The sequence below is a fragment of the Sardina pilchardus genome, chromosome 18 (assembly GCF_963854185.1).
Source record: "Sardina pilchardus chromosome 18, fSarPil1.1, whole genome shotgun sequence".
Classification (NCBI taxonomy): domain Eukaryota; kingdom Metazoa; phylum Chordata; class Actinopteri; order Clupeiformes; family Clupeidae; genus Sardina; species Sardina pilchardus.
The window spans coordinates 8,493,802-8,511,301 of record NC_085011.1 but is presented as its reverse complement, the minus strand read 5'-3'; the positions used below and the strand labels follow the sequence as shown (position 1 = coordinate 8,511,301).

At 45.1% G+C, this 17,500-nt stretch overlaps 3 protein-coding genes across 7 annotated transcripts in view; all 3 read left to right on the top strand.

Moving 5' to 3' along the window:
• pde10a (phosphodiesterase 10A) overlaps positions 1-3,393 on the top strand; it is a 91,852-nt gene extending 88,459 nt beyond the window's left edge. For all 3 annotated transcript variants that reach the window (XM_062519022.1, XM_062519020.1, XM_062519019.1), the window contains exon 22: positions 1-3,393. This exon is cut by the window's left edge and continues 252 nt beyond it. The gene's annotated coding sequence lies outside the window, so the exon portion shown is untranslated.
• Positions 3,394-9,053: 5,660 nt separating this feature from the next.
• LOC134063880 (uncharacterized protein C6orf118-like) lies at positions 9,054-14,500 on the top strand. The gene is made up of 10 exons (XM_062519629.1): positions 9,054-9,121; positions 9,666-10,339; positions 10,740-10,862; positions 11,089-11,148; positions 11,518-11,642; positions 12,092-12,150; positions 12,683-12,897; positions 13,324-13,377; positions 13,647-13,708; positions 14,062-14,500. Exons 1-10 carry the CDS (start codon positions 9,088-9,090, stop codon positions 14,129-14,131), a joined length of 1,476 nt encoding a protein of 491 aa, XP_062375613.1. The 5' UTR covers positions 9,054-9,087; the 3' UTR covers positions 14,132-14,500.
• Positions 14,501-15,987: 1,487 nt separating this feature from the next.
• The window catches only part of pla2g12b (phospholipase A2, group XIIB), a 5,486-nt gene continuing 3,973 nt past the window's right edge, over positions 15,988-17,500 (top strand). For 2 of the 3 annotated variants that reach the window (XM_062519505.1, XM_062519503.1), the window contains exon 1: positions 15,988-17,307. In XM_062519505.1, the coding sequence (XP_062375489.1) occupies positions 16,155-17,307 (1,153 nt within the window). In that variant the 5' untranslated portion in view covers positions 15,988-16,154. The remainder of the gene's footprint in view (positions 17,308-17,500) is intronic. The other variant, XM_062519504.1, reaches the window with a different exon arrangement.

The following is a 17,500-nucleotide window of genomic DNA, read 5'->3' as shown; positions in this document are numbered from 1 at the left end:
AGACAGACAAACAAACAGATAGAGAGAGAGAGAGAAAGAGAGAGAGAATAAGAGAGAACACTCCATATATCCTGCATGGGACCGGAGGTGTGCAAAGGAGGTCGGGCGGGGTCATTCAAAAAGGTGATATTGTTTTTAATTTCACCACGGGAGAGAGAAAGAGAAAGAGAGAGAGAGAGAGAGAGAGACGACACGGGAAAACGAAAAAAGACGACGGCGATGAGAACACAAAAAAGACAATAAAACTTTGAATACGTAAATACATCAAAATAAAGTTACCTTTATTGTTATTTACAAATAAATAAAGTTACCTCGCTGGGTGACGGAGGGTTGTTTTCCACCGCGGCTCCCCCACAGCACAGGCGCCTGCGCAGGCACAGACCCGCTCACCTGAAGTCCACTCCATATGGGAACCTGTCGTCAGACTGGACAGTGGCGGGAGTTATTTTTCTTTTCCTTTCTTTTCTTTTCTTTTCTTTTCTTTTCTTTTTTCTTTTCTTTTCTTTTCGTTTGGTTGTTTTGCATTTGCTTTTGCATTTTTACTTTTGTTTGTTTTTGGTATGGGCTTTTGTTTTCCTTTTTGTTTTTTGTTTGTTAATGTGTTTGTTTTTGTGGTCTTATTTAAAGGGGCCTTAAAAAGCTGAACCCATCTTTTATTATGGTGCGGAATATATGTAAAATCTTGACTAAACTGTAGAGAGTTCAGAGAGCAAAATGGTACTTCTTTCCTGCTGTGGTCAACAAGTCACACGCCAAGCTTTGGACTTTTTTTAGGTTTGTTTGCTCTTTTTTTTTTTTAAAACAGAGACGGAAGGAATGTTTAGTGCAGATGCATGTGGCAAGGCCAACTCACCACACTGCTAGTGTGTCTCAAGGAAGTTTCCTGTTACGCGGAGCAAAAATTGTTTTTTTTTTTGCAGTACTTGAATGAAGAGATACAGCCTATTTTGTGTGAAGATGGCACAAATAAAAAAAAATCTATAAAGTTCTATAAATTTTTTTTTTCGATTCACGGCTCATGCTAGTGGGTTGTGAGGGGGGCAGCATGGATTTAATGCTGATCTCTGCGTGAACCTTATGAAAGTCACAATGTTCCACACCAAAATCCCCTGTCCCACCTCCCCCTCCCACACACCTCAACAGCCCCCCCCCTCTTGCCCCTCGTCCCCCGAAGCCTGCGGTGTTGTAGAACCTGCTGTACATGTTGGCTTTTGATCATCGTGTAAAAGACGAAGCTTTGGGGCAGTGGGCTCCATCTTAGGACATCCAATGGTACAGGCACTTACTGCACTGAGCTCTGTAGATGCTGAACAGAAGGGCACGCGCATGCACATAATATGTTCAAACACACACACACTCACACATGCACCCACACACACCTCTCTCACACACACACAGACACACACACTTTGTCATTGGCCTCCCATTTGAATGAACTGAGAGACACTCTTGCTGTGGGAGCTGTTGTCATTTCAATATGGAGGGAGTAGAAGACACAGAATATGTTCTTTTTGTTGTTTCTTATAATATTTATTTTTCAACTAGAATTGATGAAAATGCCTACATCAGCCATGGAAAGCCATGTCCTGCCTTCAGTCCTGCTGTGTTTTCAAGTGTTTTGTGGGGACATCTCTGTGGAGAGAGAAGGAGGCAGTCGAGACAATGACCGCTAAAGAGCATGGAGGAGAAAGCCAGACTGACCCGAGCAGATCGCTGACCCCTGATCGAATCATGACATTCGGACGCTCACCTAGAACCTATTCGTGACCATTCGCCAAAATCACGATGTCTGAGGTCTAAAGCTTTGTGGATGGCTATTCACCATTTTTGACAGCACACATCGGTCATTGCCTGGTCACTCTTCCTTCCGGATGCGGCAAAACAAAGCAACGGCGAGCGTGCTAAGCGAAATCTGCGAGGATGCACACCGGATCTGAACCCCGGATCTCAACCCCCCCCCCCCCCGTGACTGGGCGTGGGAGAAGACCAGGGATCCAAATCACACTGTGGAACGGGACGCTGTCCGTTGTGCGAGCGGCCTGACCTGACCTGACCTCCGAGTCGCGGCCGGGGCGTTCGTGTCGGCCCTGCCAGCACATCACATCTGACAAAACAATTGCTGTAATGTTGTGACACTGCGATTCTGCCACCCTGCCCCAACCCGAACGAACCCCCCCCCAACCCAACCCCCCCCACCCCTTCCAAAGCCACAAAGTCAGCGCATCACTGAGCAAACGTCATGCTCTGGAGCTGGGAGGGACTCTCCTTGGGGAGCGGATCTTATTGGTCATTTAGTTTCTGAGATGCAAGTCCGAGCTGACTAATCACGCAGTCTGCGAAACTGTGGACAGGGCAAACGAGTGAATGTAATTATTATAATCACAAAATAGTTTTGGATGTGGTCTGGTTTATGTCTGTCTGTGTGTGTGTGTGTGTGTATGTGTGTGTGTGTGTGTGTGTGTGTGTGTGTGTGTGTGTGTGTGTGTGTGTGTGTGTCTGTGTGTGTGTGTGTGTGTGTGTGTGTGTGTGTGTGTGTGTGTGTGTGTGCGTGTGTGTGCGTGCGTGCGTGTGTGTGCGCTTTCCTGTGTGTGTTGTGTATGTGTGTGTTTTGGAGAGGGATACACCTGTGGGTGTTAGTAACCTGTGTTACTTTTCAAATCAGCTTCCAGTGTGGTAAACCTGTGAGTGTGTGTGCATGTGCGTGCGTGCGACGTGCGTGTGTGTGTGCGTGTGTGTGTGTGTGCGGTCATGTACACGTGTTGTATGAAACCTGTTAGATTTGGCAGAAGTAAGCTATCCACTCTTATGGTGCTAACTATGGCAGTCATGCACTTTCTGACTGTGTGTGCAATGGCTTATGACTGCCCTGCCCAACTCCCCCCCCCCCTCTCTCACACACACATACACACGCACACACACACACACACACACACACACACACACACACACACACACACACACACACACACACACACACACACACACACACACACACACACACACACACACACACACACACACACACACACATCCCCACCCCAATCCAAATTAAAGGCTTCATAGCATTGTACACCACCATCAAATCCCACTCTGTCTGAATCAATTTTCTCCCCATGTCTGCACTATGTTTAGCAACTATTATAATTATTAATTATTATTATCATTATTAATTATTATTATTACTATTGTTATTTTCTTAATTAGAGTTCAATTTAAATTAACTTATATTTTTTATACAAGAAAGTCAGCATTTTTGTTTTGTACAAAGTGTACGTTATGGAAAACATAATGGTTATCTGAAACCATTGCATAATGTTGCCCAAGAATAATGAGGAATGTCTCAATGATAAATGTAAGAACAGTAATTACTTTTATTAAATATTTCTGAAAATCTTCAGTGTGTCAAGCGTGTTTCATTTTGACTGTTTGAACTAGGTTGTTGCTCATGAACACACATGTGTGCAAAATGCAATGCAAAGAGGGCCTGCTAATGTAACCTTATGTGCTTGGGGAGTGTGTGTGTGTGTGTGTGTGTGTGTGTGTGTGTGTGTGTGTGTGTGTGTGTGCTTTTGGAGTGTGTATGTGTGTGGGTGTGTTAGGGGAAGGGGTGGGGGGGATTTTGCATTGACGTCAGCACGCACACCTACTGGAATGTACCCTCTGTACAGCACACACCGCCATCTAGTGGTTAAGTTCTATACCAAGATTTGGTTGCACTAAACTGAATGATTGTACACCATTATGCATTTAATGCAATTAATACAAACAGTATTAACATCACCAACAGCAAATGTGTTTTCCCTTCTTAGTTTTTCTGTTCTGTCAGCCTGTTTATACTTTGTTGTAGCTTACTGAATGTTGTCTCTCTTGAAAAGGCAAGAAGCATTATAAAATATGTACAAATAAACATCTAAAAAGCTCAAGGATGTAATTCTCTATCTGCTTTGCAGTGCACTTAGTTTACAAATATTATTCAGCATCATGTCTGAGTCTTTGGACATATTAGGCTTTCAGATGGGCTCCATAGCCTAACACAATTTTTCATTGTAGGAAAGGTTTGTAGTTTAAAAAGAGTTCATATTAAACATTCGGGAAATACTAAATTTGGAGAGTGTAAACTGATAAAATAATAATAATACTAATAAAAAAAATATCAGGCCTATTGTAGCTCTACTTGATTTGACAGTGCCTATCCTATAATATAGGATGTTCTAATGCCACTGTAGCGACTAGGCCCTAAGCAGTCGCTGAGAGGCTAAGGTATGGGTGTAGCTGCTTGTATGACGCGCCGTGCAAAACATAATCTGCTGAGTTCCAGGATGCGTTTGACCGGTTTATTGAAAAAGGTAATCCAACAACTTAATCATAACGTGCTCAAAGTAAAGTAAGTTCTCAGCAGTCCAACGTAAAGAGCAAAAACATCCAAAACAGCGTTAAGCGGCGGTCAACAAAAAATACGGCCTCCCAGTAGCTCACCCTCTCACTGTGTCTAGCTACTTCCTCCCGTGCACCTGTTGATAAACTAATTAGAAGTAACCGCCCCCAATTACCGTGTCATGAAAATAAACCACAAAAGGACTAACAAAATACAAAACCCAAATAACCCAAATATAAACCATGAAATTATATTACTTACTAATAATCAATAATCAAAATGTATATAATTATAACAATAAACATAATCCTGGCTCCTACATACCAGCCCCTAATTATTAAGCTAGTACATAATAATTACACGATAGGAGTCATGAAATAATCAAACTAAACAGAATACAGTACATTCTTCTTGGTCTTCTTCTTGATCCTGTAAAAAGTCAGTCTTAGGGCCAGAGGTTGCTAGCACATAGCCCTGTGATCTGTGTTCACCACAGTCACTAGTCAAGCGTCAGTCAGAAGTCTAGTCAGATGTCTAGGCCTGATCATCTGGAAGTGTTGCCCCCCCTCCAGGATCAGCCTCCTGCAGCAGACATGCTATGATGATAGTAAGTGCCAGAGCAGGCTTCTTAGTCTTGATGCGCACCTGATGCACATAGCCCCTTCGGTCTGGAAAGGTTTGAAGGACTCGTCCTACGACCCAGGAGTTACGAGGTGGTGTGCTCTTCCAGAACAGGCCGGTCATGTACTGGACCCGCTTCCATCGCCTCCGTGTGTACATGTCCCCTTCCAGGAAGACTCCTGGTGGCAAAGATGGCAATGTCTTTAAAAGCAGTAGGTGATTAGGCATCACTCTCATCCGTCGGTGAAATGAGGAATCCTTCTGAAGCCTCTTCTTCAGATGTAAGGAACGCTGCTCAATGATCACCCTGTTTGGCATACTAACGTCCTTATTCCTCAATTGCAGATTGATCTGATGACCATTGACCGGTCTTGCAGAACTCGTAACCGGCTCCATGAACCTTTGTTCCTCTCTTGCCATACCAGGCTGTTCCTCCATGCTGCACTCAGGGAAGTCTGTCTGTGGCTGCTGCCACAGTTCGTTCAAAGTCACAACTGACACTCTGTTGACCGTTACCTCTGGCTGCTCACCTTCACGGTCTTCATTCAGTGGCCCATTCACCGTCCAGCCCAACATTGTTCTGATCGCATAGGGTCCTTCTCTGACACTGTGAATCACTTGCAATGGTTCCAAGGCTTTGGAGACATTTGTCCCAATCAACAGATCAATCCCTGCATCAATCTCAGGCAAGTGAACATGCTTCAGATAATGCCATTTCTGAATGTCACTCTGCTTTGGAATATTTCTTCTGTGAACTGGCATGTGTGTTTGTGTGTAGGCCTTGGGCAGCTCACAGAACTGTTCCTCAGTCAAGCCAGCCACTTCCAGTTCTGACACCACATGGCTGCTCACCACTTTCTCTTGGCCCATCGTCCGTAGAAGAATGTGGACCATCTGTCCTGGGACGTTGAGTTTCTCCCTTAGAGCCTCTGAACAGAACACTGCCGTACTTCCTGGGTCCAAGAAAGCATAGGTGGCGACAATCGTACTGCCCTCCTTGGACTTAACTTGCACCGGAACTATTGGTAGCTTACAGTCATGATCACCAGCCCCTGTAAGCCCACTTGACATCAGGGCGCTGTCGACGGACACCTCTGATTTCCTCTCAGCTTGGTTCGGATCTTCGTCTTTTTCTTTTTGTGGAATGTGAAGAACAGTTAAATGTTTGTGGCTTTCATGTGACCTCTGTGGCACAAATGTCTTTGCTTTAGCACGGAGGGTTTGTCCTTTCATTCCATCTGCGCGCTTTGATGCAGAAGTTCTCTCTCTCAAGATGCTCCGAGATTTGAGCACATCCAGTTTTGCCATGTTTGCTGCAATTTCCTCGTCCAATTGAAGTTGTTCTTTCCTTTTGCGCAGCCGTTCCTCCTCCTCTTCTAGTTCATGCTTATCCTTTAATAATTGTTGTCTCGTTCTTAAAGCTGCCAAGTCAGCCTCTGCTTTGAGACATGCTTTCATTTTATTCACACTCATTTTTCTTTCATTTTGAAGCCTTTCAATATTGTTTGCCAGAGCCTTTGCTGTAGGCTTAGATTGCCTTTCCTCACTCTCCATTTCAGAGCTTGAAACTTGACCGTTTTGACTCATTTTCTTCTTTCCAGTTACTTATCAAATAAATGTGCATCCAAACAATTTCAAGAAGTACAAAACTTCATACACATTAGCGAAGCAGTGGCAATTTCAAAGAGTCAACGCTGAGATTCAACATAGCATAGAGGTAGCTAGGCTTCAATGCATCCAAACATTTCCACGGATCCACAATCGCCACGCACATTAGCAGAGCAGCGGCAATTTCAAAGAAACAAAGCGGAGAATCAACGTAGCACGGAGGCAGGCTATAGTGCATCCAAACACTTCCACAGATCCACAAACGTCACGCACATTAGCAGAGCAGCGGTAATTTCAAAGAGTCAAAGCGGAGAATCAACGTAGCATGGAGATATAACAGCACCAGATCCACAGAGTCAATGCCAGCGTTCGGTATGACCAACTCAAACGGTGTTCAATCCAATAATGTCCCCAATGGACAGACAGTTCATGCGTGCCGCATTCTACAGCACGATGCGCATTTAAACACCAGCAAGCCTACCTGGCTTTTGAGTGCGTCTTCCGAAGCTGTGGCCTAATGAGCGAGAGTCCGTGCAGTCTTCCTTCCTTTATCTCCGGTGATCCTTTCTCCCATTGATCCTTGAGACGTCCGCATTTGCTTTCCTAATGCCGTTTTTTGTTGACAAAATGTAGCGACTAGGCCCTAAGCAGTCGCTGAGAGGCTAAGGTATGGGTGTAGCTGCTTGTATGACGCGCCGTGCAAAACATAATCTGCTGAGTTCCAGGATGCGTTTGACCGGTTTATTGAAAAAGGTAATCCAACAACTTAATCATAACGTGCTCAAAGTAAAGTAAGTTCTCAGCAGTCCAACGTAAAGAGCAAAAACATCCAAAACAGCGTTAAGCGGCGGTCAACAAAAAATACGGCCTCCCAGTAGCTCACCCTCTCACTGTGTCTAGCTACTTCCTCCCGTGCACCTGTTGATAAACTAATTAGAAGTAACCGCCCCCAATTACCGTGTCATGAAAATAAACCACAAAAGGACTAACAAAATACAAAACCCAAATAACCCAAATATAAACCATGAAATTATATTACTTACTAATAATCAATAATCAAAATGTATATAATTATAACAATAAACATAATCCTGGCTCCTACAGCCACAACTGACAAGACGTTAATTGTTAAGAGTCCCATCATTGATGATTCAATTGTCCATATTGGACATAAATGAATGAAGCAAACAGTATGACAGTATGTGAGCTATTTCAGTCTAGCCTGTGCCACTAGGCAACATCCATTGATATACATGAGGGTTTGTTTTTGGTAAATAGTTTCCCAGTAAGGTATGCAACACGTACAAATTACAGTAGACCTAATTTGGAGTAGAAATATCTACAGTAGGTAGTCTATTGCTTTCTCAAGAAAGATTCAGTAAATTGAGATTTCCTGTACTATTTATTTATTTTCAACAAATGTAGGCCTATTCTTATCACAGCACAGGAGTTGAAACAACAAGAATTTGGCCTACTCCTTAGCTACTTCTCGAAAAAAACAAAAGTCTACCTGAGGTAAGCCTTATGTACTGTAGGCCCAAAGGATCAAGAACCCTATCACTGATTTCTTCATCAAATTCTTCATATTTGATAATGGGCACAATGATGAAATAGTGTATGAATGAAGCAATTATAAGATGCAAATTATGAGAGACGTAATGTGAAGCAGCATTACCTAAGGTGCGTCATTGCTTTCTTTATATAAATTAGTCGACCTGAGGTAGGCCCCATGTATGCTGATGGCCTACAGTAGGTCAAATAAGTAGGCCTAGGCCTACATGCCAGTTACAGAAGGTTCAGTTCTCTTCACAACTATGTTATACTGTATCAAAATTCTTTTTTCTCTGAATGATTGTCCAGTCCACCTGTATGTTGATGGAACTATTGATTTGCTGACTGTTAAACTAATGAGAACCTGCTACTTTTATTTAATGTTCTTCAAAGAGTGATAACCTTTATTGGTAATGGATACTCATTCATACTAAATGACAAACATGGTTGGCAATCCTTAGCCAAGAGGAGAAATAAACACAGGTTTTAATTCATCTATAAAGATTGGGCAGTTAATATATTTGATTTCAACTGTCAATATCGGTGCAGATGAAATGGCTATTTGTTACAAGCCTCCTCATATTTATTCTGTGCCCCTACTTCCTGGAATAATTTTAATTGCACTGTAAAATAAACTTTCTCATGGTCAATTTAGATCTATAATCAGAAACATTCCTTCGTCTTTCTTGTTTACTTTGTTCTGGTGTTTTTGTATAGGCTTATTAGCCTACTACTCGGCTCGGCGAAGGCAATCCATCAGTTTGAATTAAAATATTTTAGAAGGTGGCGCACCAAGATCTTCCTAGAAGTTCTGTCGTGGAGATTTATGATCTTTGGTCTGAAGAGTGCAGCGCTTAGCAACCGTAAACAGAACGTTTTTTTCGTTCCCTGCATGTTGTTTACATGCAAGGGAAGACGTTTGAAAGTTCCTCATGTCTCAATTCAAGGATACAAAACCTAATCCAGGTAAGAATGCTTCTTGAGCATAAACTTTACCACAAACGATTAGTTTACCTGCGATTTTATCTGTTACCTTGAACGCGCTGAAAAGTGCAACAACGTGTTTGTTGGAAATAAAGCTTCTTGACTTAATTTTGACAGACTGGAAAAATCATGTGCACTACTAGGCCTAATACAATAGGCCTACGTTATTCAATAGACCATATTTGCCAGTCTTCTTGTTGTATTTACATCTCTTCTGTTTGGTCAGAAACAACTTGGGTCTTACTCTTAGGTTTACTTATTCACTAGCCTGCACCGCTCAATCCTCTTGGGGATTGCATTGATTATGGACAGAAATTCACCCAGAAAGAATGTGAAGTGAATCATCATTCTGCTGTCCAAGCTTGATGTGTTTTTATTTTTGTTTGTTTCTGCAATTGAGAAGAGTTTAATTTTTTGGAAATCTTTTTTCATTTTTTTGTTCATGTTTGTCAGTGTGGTTGTGTGTACTGAATGGCCCTTCTCCCCCCTAAATCCTACCACATTGTTTTTTGTTCTACTCTTTTAGCAATGTGTCACCTGCAGAGCCCACATTCCTCTGATCTCCTGTGGGAGCGTCGGAAGCTGCTTCAGGGCCTGGAGAGGGCCCATAAGGCCGACATCAAGGCCTATGTCTCTGGTCACCTCAGCCCTAACAGTTTCCATCAAAAGAGGCCTTATGGGAGGCCGAAGAGGCCCATTTGGGCGATGGCCGAGGCCCCCGGTGAGAATTGGGAGCTTGACTTGGAAGCTTTGGTGAAGGAGCAGCAGGAGAGCGCCGCCCTGGTGGAGGACATGAAGGAGGCCTTGACCGACTTCACCACGGCCACCACCTCCCTCCAGGGCCTAGACCTGAGGGAAGACAGCGGGAGCGAGCCTCGCTCCACAGCAGAGAGGAGCCGCAGGACAGCACAACCGAGGCCAGTGCTGGACACATCCGAGGTCTTCCTGGTCAAACCCCAGCAAGACGTAGCGTGCCAAAGGCCTGCCGCTGGGGGGACAGCCAAACGTGGGGAACAGCAGCAGGTGGACCAGGGCAGGTTCTGGTTCACTCGGACGCATCTGGCCGGCCTGACCCGGAAGGAGCAGCTGAGGATGAAGAGGCAGTTCGGCCTGAGCGTGGTGAAGAGGCAGGACCTGACGGAGAGGCAGTGCATGAGCGGGAGTAAGGCTGCCGAGGCCCACGAGAGGAGACTGGAGCAGGTGAGAAACCAGGAGAGCTCACACCTTACCTTTCCGACACCCGGTGTAAACCTATAGGGACCCAAACAGCACTGTGTGGCCAATATCACCATCCGGTGGGTGGAAATGGAAATGAGATGAACACTAGGTTAGTGCAGCGTGCTGTATACATTTTTTGACTCGGTGTGTGAGATGAGTAATGGTCAGTTCTGTCCAGGCCTGGGCCGGAAGAGGCCTGACTATGTCCACCATGGGAAAAGACATAAATTAAAGACTACTGAAAGCCAGGGCAGTCTATTTCAGGCAATTTGTCTCTCAGGTGAGGATTGGTGCAATTAGCTGTCTCTCTCTGTGTGTGTGTGTGTGTGTGTGTGTGTGTGTGTGTGTGTGTGTGTGTGTGTGTGTGTGGTGTGATCCACAGGAGCTACACAAACTCCCTGTCCAGTCGGGTCCCAGCAGAGATCGTCTCAGGGTGTTCAGTGACGTCTTCTCTGACGTGTGTAGTGGGTCGCCGACGTTTGGCAGCCTCCTCAGAGAAATCAAGGTTCCCTTCACCCCCCTAGCGCCTGAAACCCTAATGAGCAGAACTGGACTGGACATGATGTCTCCCACTTTAATTCCACCCATAGCCAAGTGTGACTAATTACTACCACACCTGAAATAACTCAAATCCAGGCCCCTTTAAAGGTTTCTGTGCAGTGTGGTGTCAAGCTGATGTCCTTGTAGTACTGTCACTGTAACACGCCTTCCCCTTGGTCTTATCATTACAGGAGGAATATGATATCTACCTGAACTCCATTCTTAAGTTCCAGTCTTGCCCTCAGGATATGGTAAACACTGCAACAAAGTCTCCTGCGCTCGTGTGATGAATGATATTCAAGCCGGTAACAACAAAAAAAAGCCCTTTTGTGATTCATACGAGACGTTCAGTAATGTGGAACAGAGGGGGTTGAAAAGGAGGTAAATGACTTCCACTGTGCTGGGGAAGGCCGGCTGTGGTGTTTTGTTTTATGGGACATTATTGTTGTCAGGGTGATGAAGCACTGTGGCATTTTGTTGTCGCCGGGTCCTCTTATGTGCGGCCTCTCAAAGGGAGCCTCGAGATTAAAAACACGTCTGTTTAGTCATTTGGCGCGAGGGGCAAAGGAGATGTATGAAAAAACTCCTCGTGTCCTTTTCCTCCCTCGGTCTCTGCGAAGTCCGTAATTGGCACGCTGAGGGAGCTGGGGAGCGGGATTGTAGGGGAGATGGAGCTCGAGGAGGCTGAGAAGGAGGTGTCCACACTGGCTGCTGAGGCTCGTAAAGCCCTGGAGGAGAACGACAGGTACAGTCATTTTCTGCATATAAGCCGCACTGTGTATAAGCCGCAGGACAGTGTTTTATGCTAGTGTTAATGAAACAAAACCATATTAACATCATATTAACTGCCCGCCTGTATTAACCTCATAGCTGAAGACATTTTGCAAAATCAATGTATAAGCCGCGGCTAATAGTCGGGAAATTACGGTAAAGGGCTGGTAATATGGGTGATGTGTTATGAACTTGAATTTATATAATTAATTCATTTCGGTTTATTTTTTGTGTATTGTTATTATTTCAATTTATTTGATTTTACTTTAAACTGTTACTTTTAATGCTATGTACATAAACACAATTCCCTATTAAGGTAACTTAAGATCCAATGAAATTGGATGTATTGTTATGGGACGAGGCAAAAAAAAAAAAGCTCTAATTGTATTTTTTGTTTTATTTTATTTATTTTATTTTCAACAGAGTCAGAAGTGAGTGTCTGCATGCACGGGACAGATGCCCAGAAATCTCAGAGGAGAAAGGTATTGTATTCAGAGTGTTCTCATTGTCTCTCTCCAACAGATATTGTACTGTGCATATGGGTAGCTTCATGATCAGGGTAGGCACTTTTTTGGCACAAAACACATCTTTCAGTTATTTTCATCCTCAAATTGAAATTTCATTGTAAAACTACACAACTTCAACACATCGTATTAATATAATTTTACTGTTGGTAGAAAACTGGACCACACAAGGACATTTGAACGTAATAACTGATGTAATTGTAAAACGTAACCACTTTTTGTCTACTCCAACAAATTCTCCATAAATCTGCTAAAAGAGCACAGTATGGTGAGGCAACTTATTGTACCAGGCTTACCTGATGTTAACCCAAAGAGTAATAATAAACTATGCATATACTGCATGCAAATATTTAACCTTATACCGATGGTGAAAACTACCGTACAATACAGAGTAAAAATGGTCCTGGAGTCTGGAGAGCTAAGTCCCCGGTATGTATTTCACTGCACATAATATAACCCAAACAAGTCATGAGCCCCTGCATGCTTTCAGCCTCTCCAGCAGCTGACCAGGAAGTGGAGAGCCCGGAGCAGGAGCAGGAGCAGGAGCAGGAGGAGGCCGTGTCTGTGGTGGAGAGCATCCAGCCCAAGAGGCAGCTGGTGTGGAGAGTGTGGGAGGAGGTCCAGACCCTGGAGAAGGAGATCAAAGAGAACATGGTCTCTACTGCCACCACCTCCACCACAGAGAAGTACATCCGGGACGCCAAGGTATCCTCACATCACACCCTTTGGTGGCGTTAGTTACCGTAGTAGAAGATGTTGAGCAAAGTGCAGAAGTCTTAAGTCTAACTGAAACTGATTTAATAACAAGGCCAAATCAGAGTTGCTGATTTTTAACATCATGGGCAAGATATTTAGGCACAAACTATGATGAGTCAGCTCAATGCTATCCACATTCTACGATCCATGCACAAGAACGTTGCTGATTTATAGACTTTGACTTTTTATAGTAAATTCAATAAGGTCCTGTTGTCTTATACGAAAATTGTAACAGTGCTGCCATACCAAATATCACACTACTGTAGATGAACTTCCATACTGTCAAACAGAATTTTACAAAAAATCTGCCATAATGTCATGCATAAAACATATATTTATGATGATATTTATTATGCTTATGTCTATTTCCTTTAGACAGAAATCCTACATCTGCAGACTGCACATGAAAATTTGAAGACCAGCAATGAGGCAAGTACATATAGAAAAGCAGCTGTGGCCATAACTGCAGCTTGTGATCTAGAGATTCCCTTATATTGTATGTAAAGTGGTTTGGGTGCCCAGAAGGCCCCATATGATAGCAATCAGGTTACTTTGACTAACACATCATCGATTGCAGACACTGTTCTGGACAATGTATACCGTAGGCAATGACCCATTTATACACATGACTGGGTTAGACCAACTGAAGGCATGATACACAGTACACAGTTCACCTGTGTCTCCTTCTCTCTGCACAGGATATGGAGAGGAACGTCAGCGCTGCTCTGGGCGAAGTGGGCATCAGCGAGGAGATTACGGAGTATGTAGCACAGCACCACTCACTTCGTGCCTATACTATAGTGAAACCAACAGCAATAGACACACAAACAGTTGACCCATTATTTCAACAACACAGAATATGTGCACCAAATACAGTCAGAGCGTGCCAACCTGTATACTATATAATATCAGCTCTTCAATCACTGAATTGCATCCAGAAATTATGAAATTACTGTATATTTTGAGTGATGTGATGCAGCCTGAGGTCCAATTGGTATTCAGAGGGATTTTGAAATAGACTAAGGTTCCAGAAATAGGCTCAGGTTCTGGATTCTGAACCTTATATCCTAAAACTGATTATTCCAAAGAAAGTATCTTTTTTTTTTTCAACAGAGAGATTTGGAGGAGGATCAGGAATGCTCTGGTGGTCACCAATGAAGAGAAGCTTGTCCCCACCCAGTAACATTTAGCAATCATATAATTTACTTGCTCATATAGGGTGCACACACTAATCAATAAAACACTCTTATTTTATATTAAGTGTTGTCATGTTTAAGTCATCCAAATGAAGTAGTAAGCTAACATGTTTGTTTACCTAAAACCATACCAGACAATATGGTAGCCTATTCCTCTTTAAATGCAACCCTGATAGAATCAGTTGAGTTTTCGCATAACAAAGGAATGATTGTTTGTGTTAGTAGTCATTCAGTAGACTTTAGAAATCTGCTCCGTCACTGATGAGAAAGTATGAGGAAAAAATCCTTTGGGTGTCATTCCACACCCTGAACCACGTCCAGCTAGCTCTCTCGAGGGTATCAATGTTTCTCATATCTGTTCCACGTCTTGTTATGCTAAGCTCTTATCTTCCAGAGAGATTCGGAGTCGGTGTGGGACACGACACACAGACTCAGACACTTTCACACGTAGTCTCAGACTTTACCCTCCCTCACCACAACACAGCAAGTAGCCTTCCAGCAGTCAAGCCAAAGGTCTGGATCCTGATCTGTCCTACAACACCAAACTAATTCCCCTCTTCAACCCTCTCCAAAGACATTTCTTACATTAACACACTTTAAGTAATTTTCAGGTCAGCTACAGTAGTCTGCCTCCTGAAACAGGGACACAGTGTCACTCAAGGGGCATGTTGAAATGCCAGCTGTCTTAGGGGAAATGTACTCTAGCACTGCATGATGTTCCCTTAGATATCAGGTAGATATCCGGCCTTGGACATAATGTGACATGTGACATAATGTGACACTAGCAGCACAGATAAGGATGCACTGGACTCATTGATGACACACAACAAGTAGCATGCTACCTATAAGCTGCCGTCATTTGCAGTCATTTAATGTGTATGTTCCCAGTCGTACTTAAATAAGTCTGATAGGGTGACTGTTCCTGTGAGGTACACTAGGTGGTAGTCTTTCTTTATGAACTTTTTTTTATTACTCTTAATGAAGAGCTGTATAACTATGATGACTATGTTTCTTCCAGCAATATCACAGGAATGCTGTGTTATGAAAAAGAAAGTAAGAACACAGAAGGCATAGAACATGGACTGAAATATGTAGCAGATTATCTGTAGTGCTAGTGATTTCCCTGTGTGTAGTTGCATCTAATCCATTTCAGTTGTGTTGTGTGTACAAGGGAGAGCAGACCTCCCAGACACCTGTTTGGTTTAGGCTACGTGCCAGGCGAACATACGCGAAACAACACTCTTCAAAAGGCGCGAGTGAAGTTTCAAATGTATACTAAATCCTTGGCACCGGCACAATGCAAATCTGCCTGCTTCCAAGAATGACAATGTTTAGGGCTCAGATAGTGAGACAATATTTAAAGCCTTGTTCAAGACATAATAGGATTATGGAAACAGAGAGTGAGAGAACAGTCAGGGAAGGAATACAAACAGACAAAGATTCTAAAGAACAAGATGAAAAACATCAAGAGTAATGTGTGTGTGTGTGTGTGTGTGTGTGTGTGTGTGTGTGTGTGTGTGTGTGTGTGTGTGTGTGTGTGTGTGTGTGTGTGTGTGTGTGTGTGTGTGTGTGTGTGTGTGTGTGTGTGTGTGTGTGTGTGTGTGTGTGTGTGTGTGTGTGTGTGTGTGTGTGTGTGTGTGTGTGTGTGTGTGTGTGTGTGTGTGTGTGTGTGTGATGGTGGTGGTGGGGGGGGGGGGGTTGAAAGCAAATATCTGCCACTGTGAGAGGTAGCTGGGGCTTTTGACCCTTGTGCCAGTGATTGCCTCGCTGTCGGCCTGATCTAATCACTGGACAAAGTCCAAAGCAGGCGTTTGTCAGGCCGGACCTAGAGAAGGGGCGGTGTTTTTTTTCTCCTCTCCTGTCAGTATCTTAGACTTGCCACTACACACACAAACGGACACAGACAGACAGACACACACACATTCACACGTGGTGTCCCCACCGAGCTGCTGGTCTTCTCCCTTCCTCCCTCACTGAAGCGGCCTCCTAATACCTCACAGCACCGGCGCCATGCAGCTCCTACGAGTCCTCGCTCTGCTCCTGCTCTGCGTCTCCCCCGGGAGAACGGCCAGTCTGATCCACGCCAGGAGGGCCCTGGAGGAGGCAGAAGCTCTAGCCGTCACCGAGGAGCCCCCTGTGGCCAACAGCCCAGCTGAGGAGCCCCGGGTGGCTGATATCAAAGCAGAGGAGCCTATTGTGACTGATAGCCCAGCTGAGGAGCCTATTGTGACTGATAGCCCAGCTGAGGAGCCTATTGTGACTGATAGCCCAGCTGAGGAGCCTATTGTGGCTGATGGCCCAGTTGAGGAGCTTATTCTGGCTGATAGCCCAGCTGCAGAGCCTCTTGTGGCTGATATCCCAGCTGAGGAGCCCCTTGTGGCGGATATCCCAGCTGAGGAGCCCGTTGTGGCGGAGAGCCTGACTGCGGAGTCCCCTGCCATGGATGGTCCAGTCGTGGAGGACAGTCCCGCAGCAGATTCTCCTGTAGAGGTAGAGCCAGTGTTGGACTCCCACGACGCTGCGGACACTGCCGATGTGGCTGCGGACGCTCCTGTCGAGACGCTGCCAGCCGATTCTCCCGCCGAGGAGGAAACCCTAATGGACGACTCTCCTGTGCAACCCGAACAGGAGGCGGATACCGCCACGGAGGACATCCAGGTTGCTGACGAGCCTGCGCAGGTCAGCCCAGCAGAGGAGGCTCCTGTTGGGGAGGCTGCCGCGATGGAGGCCCCCGCGATGGATGCCCCAGCTGACGCCGCTGGAGCCGTGGACACCCCAGCCGGCGATGAGACTCCTGGGGACGCTCCTGTCGATGACCAAATGGCCGCCGATGCCCCTGCGGACGACACTCTGGTGGGAGAAGCCCTCATAGAGGAAATGATGGCTGACGCGCCCGTGGAGGAGGGAACAGCTGCTGATGCCGCGGTGGATGAAATGTTGGCGGCCGACGCGCCCTCTGAAGATATCCCAGCTGACCCCCTCATGGACGCCTTCCCTCTGGAGGATGACGAGGACATGACCTCGCCTCTCCCCGCCACCACGGACGGGGACTGGGCCGTGGGCTCCATCAGACAGAGCTTCCAGGCCGTCAACGGCTACTTCGACTCGCTGGTGGAGCTGATGGGAGGCCGTAACGGAGTGTGCCGCTACCAGTGCCGATACGGTGAGTGTGTGTGTGTGTGTGTGTGTGTGAGAGAGAGAGAGTGTGAGTGTGCCGATACCAGTGCCGATACAGTGAGAGTGTGTGTGTGTGTGTGTGTGTGTGTGTGTGTATGAGAGAGAGAGTGTGAGTGTGCCAATACCAGTGCCGATACAGTGAGAGTGTGTTTGTATGTGTGTGTGTGTGTGTGAGAGAC

Coding starts and splice junctions, on each gene's coding strand:
- LOC134063880 (XM_062519629.1), top strand. CDS start 9,088: ATGTCTCAATTCAAGGATACAAAACCTAATCCAG. Junction 10,340..10,739: donor ACGAGAGGAGACTGGAGCAG/GTGAGAAACCAG, acceptor TGTGATCCACAG/GAGCTACACAAACTCCCTGT. Junction 12,898..13,323: donor AGTACATCCGGGACGCCAAG/GTATCCTCACAT, acceptor TATTTCCTTTAG/ACAGAAATCCTACATCTGCA.